Source organism: Gouania willdenowi, chromosome 12, assembly GCF_900634775.1.
Source record: "Gouania willdenowi chromosome 12, fGouWil2.1, whole genome shotgun sequence".
NCBI classification, from domain to species: domain Eukaryota; kingdom Metazoa; phylum Chordata; class Actinopteri; order Blenniiformes; family Gobiesocidae; genus Gouania; species Gouania willdenowi.
In genome coordinates, this window is record NC_041055.1 from 29,686,339 (window position 1) to 29,705,496 (window position 19,158).

The 19,158-nt window shown below is 34.0% G+C and overlaps 1 protein-coding gene across 2 annotated transcripts in view; it reads left to right on the forward strand.

Annotated features, from left to right (window-relative positions):
- The window catches only part of fibcd1b (fibrinogen C domain containing 1b), a 171,570-nt gene that overhangs the window by 83,259 nt on the left and 69,153 nt on the right, over window positions 1–19,158 (forward strand). For both annotated transcript variants that reach the window (XM_028463541.1, XM_028463542.1), the window contains one exon: window positions 2,614–2,750. In XM_028463541.1, the coding sequence (XP_028319342.1) occupies window positions 2,614–2,750 (137 nt within the window). The remainder of the gene's footprint in view (window positions 1–2,613; window positions 2,751–19,158) is intronic.

The following is a 19,158-nucleotide window of genomic DNA, read 5'->3' on the forward strand; positions in this document are numbered from 1 at the left end:
AAGACTAGATTCAAATACTCAAAAGTAGAGAAAAATCAATAACGTCGGTGACCACAGAGGTTAAGAGCAAAAAAATAAATAACAAATGCACTATTATAAGTTCATTTTCCATCATATATTGTGATAATTTTCATAAAACCCTTAGATTCTCATCTTAATTTGGAGTAAACGTTTCAACAATCATTACAAAAATGAGAAAAAAAAAATATTCGAAGCTTAAAACAATGCTATGTTGTTATTTAGGAACCCAAAGCTGAAAAGAGGCTTACCAGCCAATCATGTTAAAGGGGGAAAAAATAGAGTACCTACGAATCAAGGATAACTCATATGTTCACCATCTCATCTCATTTATAGATCCAAAAAAAAAAAGTCCCCACCAATGAGCTGATACCGTGGAGCTTCAACCACATGCTTAGCCTGAATATCTAATGATTACAAGTGAAAATAATAGTCCTGTGGTCTCTTTTAAAGCTGCTGGACACAGTAATACTTTAAATAGATATAATCATAGGGAATGCCTCATAGATCAATTAATTAAACCACATTTACTTAAAAAAAGAACAGAAAAAAGGTCAAATTTACCACTCAAACGTTTGTTTTGAGCTCCACTGTTTATTGACATTGTCGGTAAAGTTTTGCATATTGCTTCAGAGGCTAGAGTTACAGAGACGGATTCATAGAATTTTTTATTTTTTTTTATTCATTTTGATATTACGAGGAATTATGGGAACAAAACCTGAGTGAAGTGAATCTCGTGTCTGGCAAAGAAACACTAGGAAAGGCAAATATATTTGTAGAGTGTATTTTATACACAAAGCAATTCAATGTGCTTTACATGATTCAAAAGTGCAACAGAAAACATTTCACAGTTTAAAAATCAATAAGAACATTAAAATCAGCAGTAAAAACATTTAAAATTACAAGAAGTTATGTTGTGTGTTTAGTCGATTATGTGCTTTTGTCTCATGTTAAATCACTGAGAGACTTTGTTGTGAAAGTGTTTTAAGTAAAGTTCTAAGTGAGATCAATGAAGAGGGTCATTGTGAGACAAACGCTCTAAAGACATTAAACAGGAAAAAAAAAAACAAAACAACAAACTGCTGTTTTTCTAAAAGCCATTTCCACAAAAGACCAAAGACTTTAACTGGGATGTTGTTTTGAATGCCCTCAGAAACTTTAGTTTTCTACATTACAATGATTATGTGAAGATAATAGAGGCGATTATTATAATGAAAAAAACATGTGTGAGGTTTTGTTGGTTGTGTTCTGTTTAAAATATTTCTCTTCGTTTTATATGTAACGCTGTGACCCAGTGAAGGTTTTCCGTGCTCCATCTCTGACATCGCCCTCATCCCATTCCTCCTGGGAAACACTTCTTGTATCCTTTTTGTGAAATATCAGCAGCTCAGTCACAGACAAGGGCGCTAGCTTCTGCTCTAGTGCAGTCACTGCAACTGACATCCTCTCCTGAATCCCAACTTTTATGGTCTTTTCTCGGAAATATACTTATATTACGTCAGCGTACCTTCCTCCTTATTTTTCTTTTTTTTTTCTTCCCCAATGCATGAATTCAATCTTTTTTCAGGGTTGATCTGCTCTCTTTCTAGCACATCTAAAGGAAATTGACTTTGATATTCTGACGTTTCGACTGTCAACTGGCAGTCTTTTTCAGAGGCATCTGCTGATCGCTTTGATATGTACTTGACTGCCGCATAATAATTCCAGCAAGTGATTTTTTAACAATATGTTAAAGTTTCATTTATTCAGACAGCTTGTTTCAGGAAATTGATTTTGATCTCCTGACATGTTTCCACTGTGAATTGCCAGTCTTCTTCAGAGGCCTCTGCTGATCACTTTGATGTATCCTTGACTTCTGCGTAATAATTCTAGGAAGTTTTTTGTCTCTTTTTAAAAAATATATATATATGTTTTGGTTTCATTCATTTACACAATTTTTTCTGGAAATTTTCTTTTATCTTTGACATGTTTCGACTGTCAACTGCCAGTCTTCCTCAGAGGTATCTACTGATCACTTTGATGTGTAGTAATAATAAGTTTTTTTTGTCTTCTTTTTGAAGATAATGGTTAGGTTTCATTTATTCAGACAACTTTTTTAACAAAATTTACTTTGATCTCCTGACATGTTTCCACTGTCAACTGTCAGTCTTCTTCAGAGGAGTCTGCTGGTCGCTTTGATGTGTCCTTGACTCACGCGTAACATTTTCAGCAAGTTGTTTTTGTCTTCTTTTTGAATAATATGTTAAAGTTTCATTTGTTACTATTATTACAACTTTTTTTATATTATTCAAAAAGAAGACAAAAACAACTTGCTGGAATTATTGTTGTTCCAATTACTCATTTTTTTTTTTTTTCTTTAGATTTTATGCTGAAAACCTATCCCCCTTACTTTTTTAAACCCTTAAGAAATTTCAGGGTAAGCTAAATTTCATGCTTTTTTGTTTTTCCATGTGTTTTTTCATTTATTTTTGAACAAAAGCTGGCAGTAGAGAAAGGCCAGCGTGAGTAAAACACACGTGGCCTCTTTTTGCCCTTGAAAAGCCATTTTTGGGCCTGTAATTTATTCCGTGCCTTCTTTGTTTCACCTCTCCGCAGGCTCTCGTCCCCGTGACTGCGGAGATCTGTACGCCGCCGGTCAGAGAGAGGATGGCATCTACTCCGTTTTTCCAATTCACCACCCTGCAGGCTTCCAGGTCTACTGTGACATGACCACGGACGGAGGAGGCTGGACGGTGAGTCAGAGGACGCTAAGGCTGCACATGCTCTTACATTTTTGAACAAGCATAAAAGCATTGAGGCATCATTGAGGATACAATTCTTTTTAGTGCTCCTGTTTTTGTAGTTGTTTGACTTCTGTGATCGCATGTATCACAAAACCACCGAATCAAAATTTTATGACACGTTAAGCAAGATTTTAAGTGCATGTTTGTTTGTTTTGTCATTTAAGAAAACAGAAGCATAATTACTGGCATATCAAGTAAAGTCTCAACCACTTTGTAGCATGGAGAGAAAAAATAAAAAGAGCTCACACACACACACACACACACACACACACACACACACACACACACACACACAGTGGCTGTGAACCCATGACAGCAGGGATGAACAATTAAAACCCACTGGAATCCATTTTGTCACAATTAAAGATGATTAATGCATTATGCACATTTACAAAAAAAAAAATATATATATATATATATATATGTGTATATATGTGTATATTCACAAATATATCCACAACTTTTACATGCATTTTTTAGAATTTTTTTATTTTTTAGATTTTCACATTTGTTTTTGTGTTTTTTTTTAGATCTTCACTGGTTTTCAGATCTTTACGTGTGTTTTTTAGATTTTCTCGTGTCTTTCAGGTTTTCAAATGTTTTTATTAGATTTTCACATATTTTTTTTTTACATTTTCATGTTTTTTTTCAGATTTACACTTGTGTTTTTTAGATTTTCACCAGTTTTTTTAGATTTTCCTGTGTTCTTCACGTTTTTTAGATTTTCCCATGTGCTTTTTTAGATTTTCACATGTCTTTCAGGTTTTCAAATGTGTTTTTCAGATTTACACTGGTGTTTTTTAGATTTTCACCAGTTTTTTTTTTTAGCGTTTCATTTGTGCTTTTTCAAATTTACACTTGTGTTTTTTTTATAGATTTTCACATGTTTTTTTCAGAAACGGCATCGACCAAATTTACGCATGTGAAAAATCTGAAAAATACACGCGAAAATTGTGGCTATACTGTATGTGTCGTAATTTTTTAGACAAATCTCTAGCTATAAAAAAACAAACTGCTACTTTGGCTCTTTCACTGTAAACTGACTAAAAAGCATAATTTCCTTTGCAGACGACTACACTAACGTTTTGTTTATGCACAGATTTAGCTAAATCTTAATTCTTTTGAGTTTTTTGTGCCCTAATATTGAAAAGGATTTTATATGCTGGAAAGTAAATGTAGAAAGAGACACTTAGGCATACGCTTTGTTGCTTGATCAAACCTCTGTCAGTTTTTCCGGCCTTGGAAAAGTAAACAGTGCTGTTTAAGTCAGTTTGTGCTGCGAGCGTTGAGTCTGTTGGGAACAGGAGAGACAGCGAGGTGAACAAACATTGACACAAAGCTGCTTCAAGTTATATTTGGAAATGTGCTTTTGATGTTTTTTACCCTGTGCACATGTACACATGGAGTGTTTATGTATTTAGAGAAGAGTGCATGCATATGTTCCTCAGACATCTATTAGTACATACATCATTTCAATATTCATCTCATTTTACATAAATAGGACTGATATATCCTACTCAATTAGAAGTACTGTTATTTGATTGAAATTGTACAAGTAAATGAATAAATGAATAAATCTTGCCAGTAAATATTTCATGTATAAACTTAAAAAGGAAGAGACCAAATTTTGCACAATTGGAACCTAATTTATTTTCCACAAAGGCATCTTTATAAAATAAAATCTTAAATGTTAAATAAAAATAACAGGCTGAAATAACTGATGAATAATAATAATGTATGAATAAGAATTGAAAAATACAAAATAAATAAATAATACAATAAATAAATAAATGCATACATGAATAAAAATATGAATGCATAAATACATAGAATAATAATAACTAATAAATGCTCAAATAAAATAACCTCCATTCATTGCTGTTTTGATGCCGTACCATGGTTATTTCAATTTTTTTGTAGTTTTACAATATCTATTGATCATTTTAAAGCAAAAAATATAAATTTACTCAGTAACGGTTGGGTGTACAAATTTAACCAATTACTTATTTTAAAAATGTACTTGAGTACAAGTAAAATGAGTGATTTCGAAATATACTCAAAAAAGTACAAGTACCCATAAAAACAACGCAATCACAGTAACATGATTCCTTGTAATTACTTTGAACTCTGGTAATTGTAATATAATTGACTTCCGTAGTATAATAATATATTGTATAATATATCAGAAGCGTTCAGGTTTTTTTTTTTTTAGAAATATATAGAAATGTCGGGGTTTCCCACGGAACCTGAATGCGTCACCAGCAACGCATTTAAATGACCATAATTCTGCCAATATTTGCCCTATTGTAAAAAAAAATAATTAGATAGTTTCTGAGAGCTCAGCTGTCTCCTACAGTTTACATTTCTCAGAGGCAATATTTGAAATATTTTAATATTTGGCAGATTTGAAGGTATTTCAGAGCTTTTTCCCAGACGTATTTTATTTATGTATTTATTAATTTAAATAGAACATTTATATATCTTTGTTTTTCAAATTAATCTACTTTGTGTATTTCTCTATATTTAAGTAAAAGTTGAAGACTTTTTTTTAGTATGATGAGGTCAGGCCAGTTATTCCCTTTTAAAAAATCAAACTGTAATCACCCTAGTTTGTATCATGTGACTGAATAAACCCATTTACCGGTATAAGACTGAGCCTACCTATTTATGTAGCACTAGATTAGTTCATGCCATTTTTCCCTTTTTTTTATTTTTTATAAACTGTGCTATAGCACCCCGAGGGAAATCTGAATCGTCAATGCAGAACTAAGACCCGTAAAACACCAAAAGAGATGGAAATTACAGCTACATGAGTGAATCTACCTTTTATAATCTGGTTTTCATACGCTTAAGAGCAGAATTCAGGCGCCTGGTGTGTTTAAATCTTTCTAGGACGTTGAAATACCCCAACGAGAATTTCTTTCTTCCTTTCTTCAGTGCATGTGAATTGTAAAAGTGTATAAACGCATTTAGCTTTTTTTTAAAGACTTTTTGACTTTTGTAGTGACGGCAATTTAAGGAATCAAAACTTCTTTCTTTGTATGTAATACAAAGAGATTTGACATGTCTGACACCTTTTTGCTACACATTAAATTACATTGTATTGTGGGTGCGTGTTTAGTCCGGACATAGACAAAGGGCGGCCCGGGGGCCACATGCGGTCCTCGCTGTACTTTTGAGCGGCCCCAAAATTAAATGCACAAAAACATACAAAATCACAGAAATAACAATAAAATAATACACAAAATGACTCCAAAAACACAGAAAAACGGCAACAAAACAAAAAACAGTAATACAAAACGAGAGAAAAATTACAACAAAAATTCACAAATTGACTCATAACACACAAGGCAACAGCAAAAATCCACAAGACAACAACAAAGTGCAAAATGAGAGAAAAATATACAAAAAAACTAGACAAAACAATAATTGCACTAAAACAACATGAAATGACAACACAAAAACAAACATATTGTTCTTCCCTGTATTATTGCTCAGAACGGTCAATTTTTTAAACACTGACATGAATAATGAGGCCCTCACATCAGAAAATCACGTTATTGTTGTTCACCTCTGTCAGATTAGTTTTTTACAGTTAATTCTGTCATTTTGTAGCAAAAATTGACATTTCCATCTCTTTTCCCACCTTTTTATAAAGAAGAATTGCATTTAAATACATTATATTTTTCCAAAACATGCACGTCAGGGTTTTATTCCATGTCATATAAAACAATAATACAATATAACAGTATAATTTCCATCCATCCTATTATTATTATCCTACAGCGGAGAAGCAGCATTGTAGCTCTTTGTTCTACCAAGTGACATCAAAAGTGATGTTTATAGTGAAGAAAACAGAGCATATGACGACCATACCTGTCATTGCTTTGTTTCAAACAAATCAAAACATGACAAAAACCCATTGTATAATTGGCAGCACAGTGATGTGCGTGTGCACCTGTTTGTAAATCGGTGTCTAACTGTGTGAGATTAGCAAGGTTGGAGCAGCATATCTTCAAAAAGCAGAAAGACTGTCAGCATGAGGGTGTGCTTAGCGCAGCATGATGGAATAGAGCTACACATAAAGCTGTCAGCAGGTAAACGTTTGCACCTGTTTGTGTCAGTTTACGCTTATTTTGCATATGGGTCATTTCATGTGATTTTACACAAAAAAAAAAATGGCCCACGCACTTCAGTCTCAAAAGTTTCTGAAACCAATGCATATATATGACTAATCATTAGTGATGTGAACAGTCTATGTAGTTTACTGAAGGACCAAACATGTTCCAGACCCAAACATACGCGCATTTTTTTTCCAATTTTGAGGGGCTGGCATGTCCACCAGATAGGATGTAGCAGATGTTTTTATATATTCTGAGAGAGTAGGTGGAGCTGTATTACTGTACCAAATTCCAGTTTTCTATGTGATGTAGTTCCTAAGATATTAGAAGCTGAAATGGAAGAAAATTGAGGATGCACAAACCTCCTCACTAAATTGGCCATATCTCGAAAAGTATTCATCCAGTCAAACTAGAAATGTACAGGGTGCCTATTGAATAATTATGAAACAATTAGTTTAAAAAAAAAATCCAGAATTTAATGAGACCGAAGTGGAATATATAGAATTACACATATTTTTGGTCTTTTTGTAATTCTGTCTCTTTCTATGACTCACGCGTGTTTCATTTCTAGTCATTTGGACGTTACCCAATAATAGGATTTGTTTAGTTGCTTTTGTCTTTGAGATGGAAGTGATAATGCAGCCGACGCTGATCCCACATGGTGTGTTGAGCTGTGACAACACTTGAGCCTCATTAAGAGATCAGCGGTGGTGGTGTGAGCCAACAGGAGCAGGTATAGGATAGACAGTAGTTGAGTAGCTGCCTGTCTTGTCTAAGGGCTGAGCTTAAATAAGGAATGAGCCTTATGCCGCCGCCTCCCCAGCACACTTTGGCATGTCGCTTTGTGGCAGAGAGCGCCGCAGACAGATGAGCAGATTACTCGTCAGAGGATGGGATCGTTACAAGAGAGTGGAGCTCACAGCAAACACATGAGAGAGAAAAAGAAAAAAGACGAGGAAAGAGGAAATTTATTTTCCTTCACATTTTCTTTTTTTTTTCTTTTTGGAAAAGCTGTCAGACAAATGTGACCTACAAAGTAATTCCTTTCTTCCATAGCATGAGCAGCTAAAAGGTGCCTTTGAGGTAGACATGGAGATAGTGTATCTGTCTCGAGTTGTTTAGAATCATCGCTCAGTGTTCTGATTTCTTTTATTCAGAAAGAGGTGTCCACCAGGGCAATGTCCTCAGTCCCCTGTTATTTGCAATTAATATTTAGTCACTTGTGGCATCAATCAGGATGAATAAAATTGTTAGTGGCATTGAAGATGGGAATAAGAAATAACATAAGATTAGTGACCCTGCGACATCTTTGACCCCACTATTGAAAGCCTTAGAAAACTACGGCAATTTTTCTGGCTATCAAATAAACCAATCAAAATCAGAAGCAATGATATTAAATGGCCAAAGTTCATTTTCGACTATCTAATCAAGGATTTAAATACCTTGAAATTATATTTACTCCACAATCATCACCATTATATAAAGCCAACTATTATAAACTGAAAAAAAGAGGTTACGAGGTGGGAAATGTTACCGCTCTCACTAGCAGGGAGGATAGAAACAATTAGAATGAAGATATTACCAAGATTGCTTTTTTCTGTTTCAATCACTACCTATAAAAAATTATAAAAAAGTAATGTGACTTATGCGTTGCTTCTTTTTATGTCCGGACCAGGAGCAAAAGTCTGCCCAGTCACCACTTTATCTGGATACTATTTGGACCATGACACTGTTCGGTAAAGTTTGCAGATATTCACAGATTCAGATTTCCAGCATCAAGAACTCTTTAATGAAACGTCATCGACACACAAATGACACATAAAAAATCCTAATGTCTACATTTACAACACTCAATAAATGACTCTCAAAATGTATTTGGAAGAATAAACGTCCAAGTATTAGACTCAAAACCCTTATGTGTCCTTAAAAAATAGGTGGATTGAACAGACCAAACTTAAAGAATTATTATTATGCATTAGGTCATTGCTGACATGGGTTCGTCAAAGGGAAGACTCCATATGGTGTGGGATGGAAGTGATTGTCCAGAAATATTTATTGATATGATTTCATTTATAAATTCAGATTCACGGTAAAAAAAAAATTGAAGAAGAAGAAGAAAACTACTTTGTCTATATGGTGAAATGTTAGAAAGACTAAATCTTCATAATTCAGAGTTCCCGCCCTCCTCTGGTTGTAAAAATTGGGCTGAAAAAGGCCTTATTATGTTGGATTAAATGGCTGACAGCAGAAGTCTGATGTTCTGTTTTTATTTCTGTAATAAAAGGAAAATTAACAGTATATATATATATATATATTTATATATATATATATATATATATATATATATATATATATATATATATATATATTTATATATATATATATCTCATGCTTACAAAATAATACAGAGGGAGACCATACACATTTGGGACTGTCCAAAACTCAATAAATATTGGAAAGACATACATGGTGAAATTAAAAATTGTCTCAGCATTAAAATCCAATTTGAGCCAAATTTCATAATATTGGGAATTTTCCCTAACAATATAAGATTAAATGGAATCAAATTTGTACTTAAAATATTACTTTTAATTGCTAAGAAAATGATTACGGTGTCTTGGCTCAAACCTCAGCCCCCCACTATTACTCAGTGGAAGAACAAACTTAAGGATGTGTACCATATGGAGCAATTAACAGCAAGACTGCAAATGAAAATTGACATATTCATGAATAAATGGTCCTTAATTCAAAGATACATTTCAGATAGTTGATTTGCTTAGATTATGTCATCAAAAAAAAGGAAGTTACAGGTGTATATGTCTATATTTAAACTGATTATTTTCATTATAATGCTGGCTGTGTATTTTATGTATACAATGAGTAATGTACAATGTATCTATCTGATAGATATTACTGGATTTTTCTTTTTTGTTGTATTTGACCTGTATTAAAGATCTCCAATAAAAATAAGTTTAAAAAAAAAAAATTATATCAAAAATAAATAAATAAATCATTGCTCAGGTGAACTGTGGTGTGAATCAGTGGTGACCTTTAGGAAAACAAGAGCAGGCTGACCTCATGCCTGCGCAGAAATGGTGCAATTGAAATATAAAAGGCCATGGCTATTGATACAGAAACGTATGAATAGACTGCCAGTTTATTCATACGCAGCGCCCCTCATTGGCCAGTTTAGGTGGCGTGATAGGTGCACCATGTGACTTAAAATTCTGTCAGTTTTATTTTAGCTTATATTTATTTTTAGCTACCCCGCTAACCCTTTTATTTTAGCCCTAACCCTAACCTAAGAAATACGCTAAAATGTTTATTTATTTTTTTTGTATATGTATTTAGAAAGGTGGAATTTTCCGTGTTAAATATGTTAAAATGAAAAAAAATATATATGACAAAAGTAGGACTCCAACCCACCGCAGCAGAAGGAAGAATTCTTGAGTCAGGCGCCATCCTGACACGGTGAAAACACAGGCACATCAAGCTTATGTGAAAAGATCCGGAAATCGTACCTATAGCCCCGGGGGCTATTGATATGTTTCCGTATCAATTCACTTCCAATATAAACGTAAATCTTGCACAATTGGAAGTCATTGTATTATCCACAAAGGCATCTGTATAATTTACAGTTGAAACCAGAAGTTTAATACACTGTGCAAAAAGATACAACACTTTTTTTCTCACTGTCTGAAATAAAATCGGACTAAACCTCTCGTGTTTCAGATCAGTTAGGATTACCAAAATTATTTCATTTTGTTAAATGTCACAATAATGAGAGAGATAATTTCTCAGATAATGTTTTATTGTTTTCTTTAAGGTTAAAAGTTTACATACACAGAAAGTACTATGTCTTTAAACAATGTGGGGAAGCCCAGATGATGATGATGTCATGGCTTTGGGAAGCTCCTGATAGGTTATCTGACACCTGGGGATGTATTTAAAGGCCATACCTCAAACACTGTGCTTCTTTGTTTGAAATCATGGGAAAATCACCAGAAATCTGCCAAGAAATCAGGGAGAGAATCTTGGAGCTCCACAAGTGTGGTTCATCCTTGGGTGCAATTTCCAGATGCTTGAAGGTGCCACGTTCATCTGTTGAAACCATTATACATACTGGGAGTATCCAGTCGTCACACCGCTCAGGAAGGAGACGGACACTGTGTCCCAGAGATGAATGTGTTTTGGTCCAAAATATGCAAATCAACCCCAGAACAAAAGCTAAAGTCCTTGTGAAGATGTTGGCTGACTCAGCGAGAAAGAAGCCATTACTCCTAATGTACACTTCCAAACTTTAAAAAAATTATCAGGCTCTAAGTATAGCAACATTTATGAACTCTGAAACTATTATTACTTTTATAATATTTGAAATTGCACAATTCATCATCTTTTTTTTTTTTTTAAGTTTTGAAGAAAAATAATCAACGTTTGCTTTTTTCAATAAGTTACTTTTTTAAGTCTTGGTTTTTTTTGGGAAGGTGGGAGCACAACAGAAAAAGTTTGAGGATTACTACAGTACAAAATACCCCCAGCCTGTGAGCCAGATAGCAAAATAATAGGTGACATGTAGAAGGTAGCAGCGCAACTTTGGATGAGAGATCATCCATGCTCAGCAGAGCTTAGAGGGAGAGAGGAAAGGCGTTTATGAGACAGAAAATGGCGCACGGACAGGGTTGACATTCCCAGCAGCGCACAGCAGTACATACTCGACCAGAGCATGTGTGGAACTCATGGATAATGTGGCAATGATGAGATAAAACAATAAAAAAAAGGGGGGAGGAAGTGACACTCTGCATGTCGGGGAGGAAGAGGAAGTTGCGTGTGTACAGACTGACGGGAGAGAAAGTTGGAGGAACGTCAAAATACAGTAATGTTTTATATAAGGAAACAATGTTCGGATGTTAGAGTTGTCACTAAAGCAAAAAATAGCTTTAAAGTCACTGACAGGGTTTTATTTAGAATAAGGCTTTTTTCTCAGCTTTTTGCTCTGAAACTGAATATTTGTGTAAATCTTGCTCTGTTCAACAGCTGATTACAAAAGAACAAAACGAGCCAGAAACAAATGTTTTTTTTTTTTTTGATGAAAGTAGAAATCTTTCAGAATCTGGTGTCAGATTTCAGATAGTCATAGGAGAATATATTCTGTGGGTCTTTAAAATCTGTCAAAATGTTCAAAAACGGCTGGCACTGAGGGGGGTAGAAAATCTGTAAACAACTTTTCATCAGACTGCTCCACGCTCACCATCTCTGCTGCTTCATCAAATCTGTAGTGTGTGTGTGTGTGGCGTGTGTGCTGGCACTTGTGTAAAAACACTGGCTCTGATTGGCTACCATGAAACATGACGCCGCCTTAGCCAATCATAATCGTTCACCTTGTTTTTAACCCACCTTCTAACTACAGCTGCGTATGAAGCCAGGGGTACTTTCAGAAAACAGTTTATTCAATCAATGCATGTAGCGCACCACATTTAACGTTAAGTAACGTTAACGGCGTTGTTACGGCGTAAGTAGTTAGATTACTGAAAAAAAAACGCTGTTATTCCAAACACTGCTCTGTACACACCTACATACTTCCACTGGCTTTGACGTTTTTAGCTAAATAGGAACATTTGATTATATATGATAAATACAATATGCCATCTCAACTATATCAATAAAATCCACCCTGGATAGTGAAAAGAGATTAAATTCAAATCAAACCAGACTAAAGCTGTTTCACCCAATTACCTTAAATACTGACAAACAGTTCTATACAAAGTTTATTTAAATATATAGCACCCTCATTACATAACTGACAGTGTATCTTACTTTCTAATTAGGGGCACAACTTCCTGTGTGATACACAAATACAATACTAACCAAGTTAAGCGGTTATATTAGTATAAATGGACAGTTAAACCCTTATTATTGCCTCGAACACACACGGCTAAGTGCCGAACCAAGAAAACACGTCTAGCCTTGGATACAGAGTTGTTTTCATCAATGATTCATCACTTGCTAATTGCTATCTCCTTTAACTTTTATATGAAGTATGCTAGTCATCTACAGTTGTGCTTCCAGGAAAGAAATAGGCCTGGGTTTTGTCTCATTTAATCACTTAACACCTCGCAACGCACATGTTTCCAACGTGCCGTGTTGTCTTCAGGCGGGGATGTGTAATATTGACAACATGAAAACAATATAATTCAATGAGTGAAATCCCATTGAGTCCAGTGGTGGATCATAATTGTAGCAGTCTGTCTATGAGCGTTCACCAAAAAAATGGAGAGAACCCAAATATGTCACACACTGCAAAGCAAAGGAGGTTGAAACTAGAATAAAAAGGGAAGCACAATCATCAGTAGTCTGTGAAATAGATACAAGCTGCTGACTGCAGCTGGATTTTAAACGGAGAATCCCCCCAAAAAAACAGAAAACGTAGAGATCACAGCAGAAACTGACAATAGCTGGAGGAAAAGTGTAGGTTATGTTTAAGCAGTGCAGGGAGAAGAAGAAGGAACAGAGGTGGGTGTGGTAGGTGTGGAGTAATGCCAAAAAGAATGCGAAGAGAAGAGGAAATGAGACGCCTGCTGTGAATGGTTTTCACAGGAAATTGTTCAGTGTTCTTCTCTGTATAACTCACGCCTTAGAGATGGTTGGACCTCAGAGACAGGAAGGATGATGATGGCTGATGGGACATAAAAGAAAACTGTCATTGCGGGGCTACAGGTGCCCTCAAGGAATATATATATATAATCCACCATAACATTATGACCACTGGGGGAAGGGATGTGAACAGCTTTTATTCCTGAACATGACACGTGTTAGAGGTGCCATAAATTCAGCAGTGATGAAATGTTTGGACTCACTGCTGAAGTGTCCGAAGCAAGGAATGACAAAACATAACTGGAATATTTGCATTTCCTAAAGAAAATGCAGGTGTGTTAGCTTAGCATTAGCTAAAATTAGCATTGAGGAACATTAATATTAGCTAAAATTAGCATTAACTAGCATTAAAGATCATTAACATTAGCTAGCATTTGCATTAAATAGCATTAACATTTGCTCGCATTAGCGTTAGTATCAGCTAGCGTGAGCAGTAGTATTATTTAGAATTAAGGAGCATTAACATTAACTAGCAGTAGCATTACCTATCATTACTATGAGCAGTAGTATTAGCTAGCATTAGCATTAAAAAAGCATTAAGAATAACTAGCATTAGCTAGTATTAGCATTAATATTATCTAGCATTAGCATGAAAATGTAATATTAGCTAGCATTAGCATACGTGTTAGCATCAGCATCGGTATTAGCTAGCACTATCATTAGCATAAGCATTAGCTCTCATTACTAAAAGTTAGCATTAGCATTAACTAGCATTGATATTATCTAGTATTAGCATTAATAGTAGTATTAGCCAGCATTAGCATATGCATTAGCATGAACATTAATATTAGCTTGCACTATCATTACCAAAAGTTAGCATTAGCATTAGCTAGCAGTAAGGAAGACAAATTAAGAAGAATTCTGGCTTTGCCTAAAATGGCCAGAGGTGTGAATAGTACTGATATATACTACTCAAGTAGAAGTACTGTTACTTGATTGAAATTCTACTCAAGTACAAGTAAGTCATACATAAAATACTCAAGTACAAGTAAAAAAGTAGGTCAATTAAATAGTACTCAAAGTAAAAGTTCATTTTTGGTAATAAATCTTGCCACAGTTCCTGTGCATACAGTATTATCCAGGAGTGGACTGGGACTAAAATTCAGCCCTGGTTTTTTGTGTCAAGACCAGATCACTACATTATCAGCGACACCATGTAGTCAGTGATTCTCAACATGTGACTCTTTTTATCTTAATTGTAATTATTATTCCCCCAGAAAACCTTAAAAGAGGGAAACTTTTTAACCCCTTTTTACCTATTGTCCCATTTTTGCCCCTTTCTGACATTTTTTTTTCAGACTTTAGCTACCTTTTGCCAATAAATACCCACTTTTTTTTCCCCAATTTTTGTCCATTTTTTCAAGTTCTTTTTGCTACTTTTGTCAATTTTTTGTCCTTTATTGAATTTTTTTGGCCACTTTTAATCCAAATAAGCTACATTTTGCTCAATAAATACCACTTGTTTAGCTTTTTCCCCAACATTTGCCTGTTTTTGTTCCACATGTGTGCCCTTTTTCACTATTGTTTGCCACATCTTGCCCTTTTTCATTCACATTTTGCTCATTAATGCTACTCTTTGCCATTCCACCTTGTTCCTCTTGATTTGCCCTATTTTTGGCCACTCTTGACTGCTTTTAGCCCATTTTAGTCACTTTACATACTTTTCTTGCCACGTTTTTTTGTCACCTTTGGACAAAAAAATACGTAGCGAACTGGTCCGGGCCCACTTTGGCTCGACGGCCCACCCACTGGGATGATGCCCGGTATACCAGATGACCACTCCACCCCTGATCTCAAAAATAAACTTAAAAAGGAAGAGACAAGATCTTGCGCAATTGGAACTTTTTTTTTCCCACAGAGGCATCTGTATAACATAAAAGGTTTGTCAAAATGTACAATTCTGTTTGAAAATAAAATAACACCAACTATTTCAATTAAAAAAAAAAAAAAATATATATATATATATATCAGGCTCCAAGTATAGCTACATTTATGAACTCTAAAATTTTGAAAATAACCACCATTCAATGCAATTTGCTACAGTCCAAGTTATTGTTTTTATTTAGAAATATACTCAAAAACTGACAACTCAATTAAAGTAACGACAATGGACACTATCTAGTTAGACTGTGGTATTTGTGCACAAATACTAAAACATGTACGTGCACAAGCCCATAACTAAAGTAATCCCGTGCGTGGGTAAAGTGGTTGACCTGTTCCAGCAAAGAGAGAGATTTTCCAATGCCATTTAAATGCTGCCCGGAGCTTTAACAGTAATGTCTTCTATTATTACTATTTTATTTGTTAAAAGGAAAAAGACTAAAAGTGACCGTCTACAGGCATAAATAATGAATGAGGGTGGATCTATCCGAGTGCGGTGAAGGGGGCTGCGTTATCAAATGGGGCTTTTATCAAAAGTACTGCAATCATTCGCAAATATTCAATTCAGCTAAGAAGTGAAATGTAAAAGTTTGAGATTGGATGTAGGACTGTGAGTGTGCATGGCGTGCTGTCCCTTTGGAGGCCCCGAGTGCCTTTGGGCATTTCAGAGTGTACACTGTGAGCTTCTCTGTATCGCAATCTGACTCACAGTTCTTCAATTATTTATTTATTTTTTTTGTTTATTGGTTTATAAAAATAAAGAAAAACCAGGTTGGATGTTTTTTTTTTTATCTATAGAGGCTATGTAAGGAATGAAACATGCAAACCGTGACACGCATCGGAATCTTTGGCTACGTTTACATGAGAGCTTTAATCCTCCATTAATTCAGAATAAAAATTAAAATGTCTTTAAAAAAAATGACCTTGTCACACCTAATTCCAAATGAAAATGGCCATTCTGAATTAAACTTAAATCTGAAGTATATTATTATGCAAATTCACCGAAATAAACTTTTATGTTGATACTTTTGGTGAATTTGCATATTAACTAAATATTTAGTTTCACCCACGACATTTAGATTTAACATTTAGATTTAGATTTAAGATTTAACATAACAAAAAAAAAAATGAAAGGGAAAAAAAAAGTGAGATTTAACATTTAACATTTAGATTTAACATTTACATTTACATTTAACAATTAGATTTAAAATTTAGATTTAACATTTAGATTTCTATTTAACTTTTAACAATTACATTTACATTTAACATTTAACATTTACATTTAACATTTAACATTTAACATTCACATTCACATTCACATTTAACATTTACATTTAACATTTAACATTTAACATTTACATTTAACATTTAACATTCACATTTAACATTTACATTTAACATTTAACATTCATCTTTAGTTTTAATATTTAAGACGTAGATTTAACATCTACATTATATTTTTACGAGAAAAGAAATATCAGAAAATGCACAAATATTGCTCTATATTTGGTGAAAAGTAACATTAAAAAATTGACACCCTTTTTAAACGTGGTTTGTTGCTAAATGTTGCAAAAAGTTTTTTTTTTTTTTTTTTTTTCTGGTGCTGACCACAGTTAATCAATGTTTAATTCCGAAGAAGAATTCTTTAATTCCAATTTATTTAATTCTGAACAATTAATTCTCAATTAAAAAACATCATGTAACCGTGGCCTTTGTTAATGGCAGAATTAGTTTAAATGTAGAACACTTTTTCCTTGGTAAATCTCGTGTTTTCGTATGGCTGTAGTAAAAAGAAAGAGCTCCTCCATTTGTATCTTCAGTAGCGCATGAACAGGAAAAAGGATTGTTGCTACCTGACAGAGTGCAGGAGCTGTCTGCCCCTCAGCATTATCACCACCAGACGTGTCATTTGGGATATTAGTGCCATTAGCTGAAGCTGGGCTAAGGTTATGTAAGGAATGGTTTGACAGCTTTCCGTGGACTGCGGCAGGAACGTTAAAGGATTTGTTTTCTTTTTTCCTGTTCTGTTACTCTGACAGAAATAGGACTCCTGGCTCTACTGCTGGAAAAAAAAAAAAAACATCAAGTCTTTTCAGTTTTAAAATGTTGTTGTTTCAGACTTCTGGCTAAAATGTAAAAACTATTTTACATGTCATGAAGAAAATGTACATTTAACTAGCACCAATTTGGGTTGGTCACTGTGTGGTCTCGTACAAAATTAACTAAACTAACATGAAAATCTGATAGTGATCATCATTATTTATTTCCAAATATGTAAAAATAAGTTATTCCCTGCCATTACTTTGCTTTCTAAGTAATGAGATCAAACACACTAAGAACTATTTATATTTGGAAAGCAAAAGTATCCAGTTGGGATTTGTGGTTTGATCTACGACTCCTAATTTATTGGGAAAGGTTGATCCTAAAATAAGTCAATGTGAGGGTAGAAAAACCCATAGTAATTCACCATTATGACCATAGAACAATAGCTAATCAGTTTTTCTCTGTATTTTCAGCTATGCTACGTGTGCTAACGTGTCTCCCTTTTTAGTAACACATTTTATATATGTTATCCACTTTAAATTTGAATATAAACATACTTTTTTCAGTTAAATTTAAATATTTTTAAAGATCATCTTTAAGATGATTATAAAAGCATATTCTTTTTATGTCTTCTCAAATGTGCTAATGCTACCATGTAGCTGCCAGCTAACAGGAACACCTTTTAATCATCATCATTTATTTTCTTGGAGCTAGGCTACTTGTGCTAACGTGTCTCCCTTTTTAGCAGCTAATCTTACACATGTTATTTACCTAAATTAAAATATGAACATACATGTATTTAGGTAAATTTGAATAAACTAAAATATTATCTTTAAGATTATTACAAAAGTATACTCCTGCGATGTAACTTCATTCGTCTTGTCAAACATGCTAATGCTACCATGTAGCTGCTAGCTAACAGGAACACCTTTTAATTATCATTGATTCTCCTGCAGCTAGGCTACTTGTGCTAACATCTCCCTTTTCAGTAGCTGATCTCATATATGTTATATACTGTAAATTGAAATACAAACACACATTTATTTAGTTAAATTTAAATATACTTAAAGATCATCTTTAGCATTATTACAAAAGTATACTCCTGTAATGTCTTGTCAAACATGCTAATGCTACCATGTAGCTGCTAGCTAACAGGAACACCTTTTAATCATCATTTATTCTCCTGCAGCGAGGCTACTTGTGCTAACGTGTCTTCGTCTTTAGTAGCTAATCTTACATATGTTATTTACTTTAAAATAAAACATAAACATACATTTATTTAGGTAAATTTAAACATACTCAAAAAATATTTTTAAGAATATTACAAAAATATTCATCACTTTATTCGTCTTGTCAATGCTAGCTAACATGAATACCTTTTAATCATCATTTATTTCCCTGGAGCTAGGCTACTTGTGCTAATGTATCTCCCTTTTTAGGAGCTAATTTGTTAACTTTAAATGTAAATATAAACGTACATGTATTAAGATAAAATTAAATATACTGTAAGATTGTATTTAGGATTACTACAAAATTATACTATTGTAACATCTTCATCTTGTCAAACATGCTAATGCTACCATCTAGCTGCTAGCTAAGATGAACGACTTTTAACCAACATCATCTATTTTGTTATTTTTGAAGCTCATTGAATGTAATAT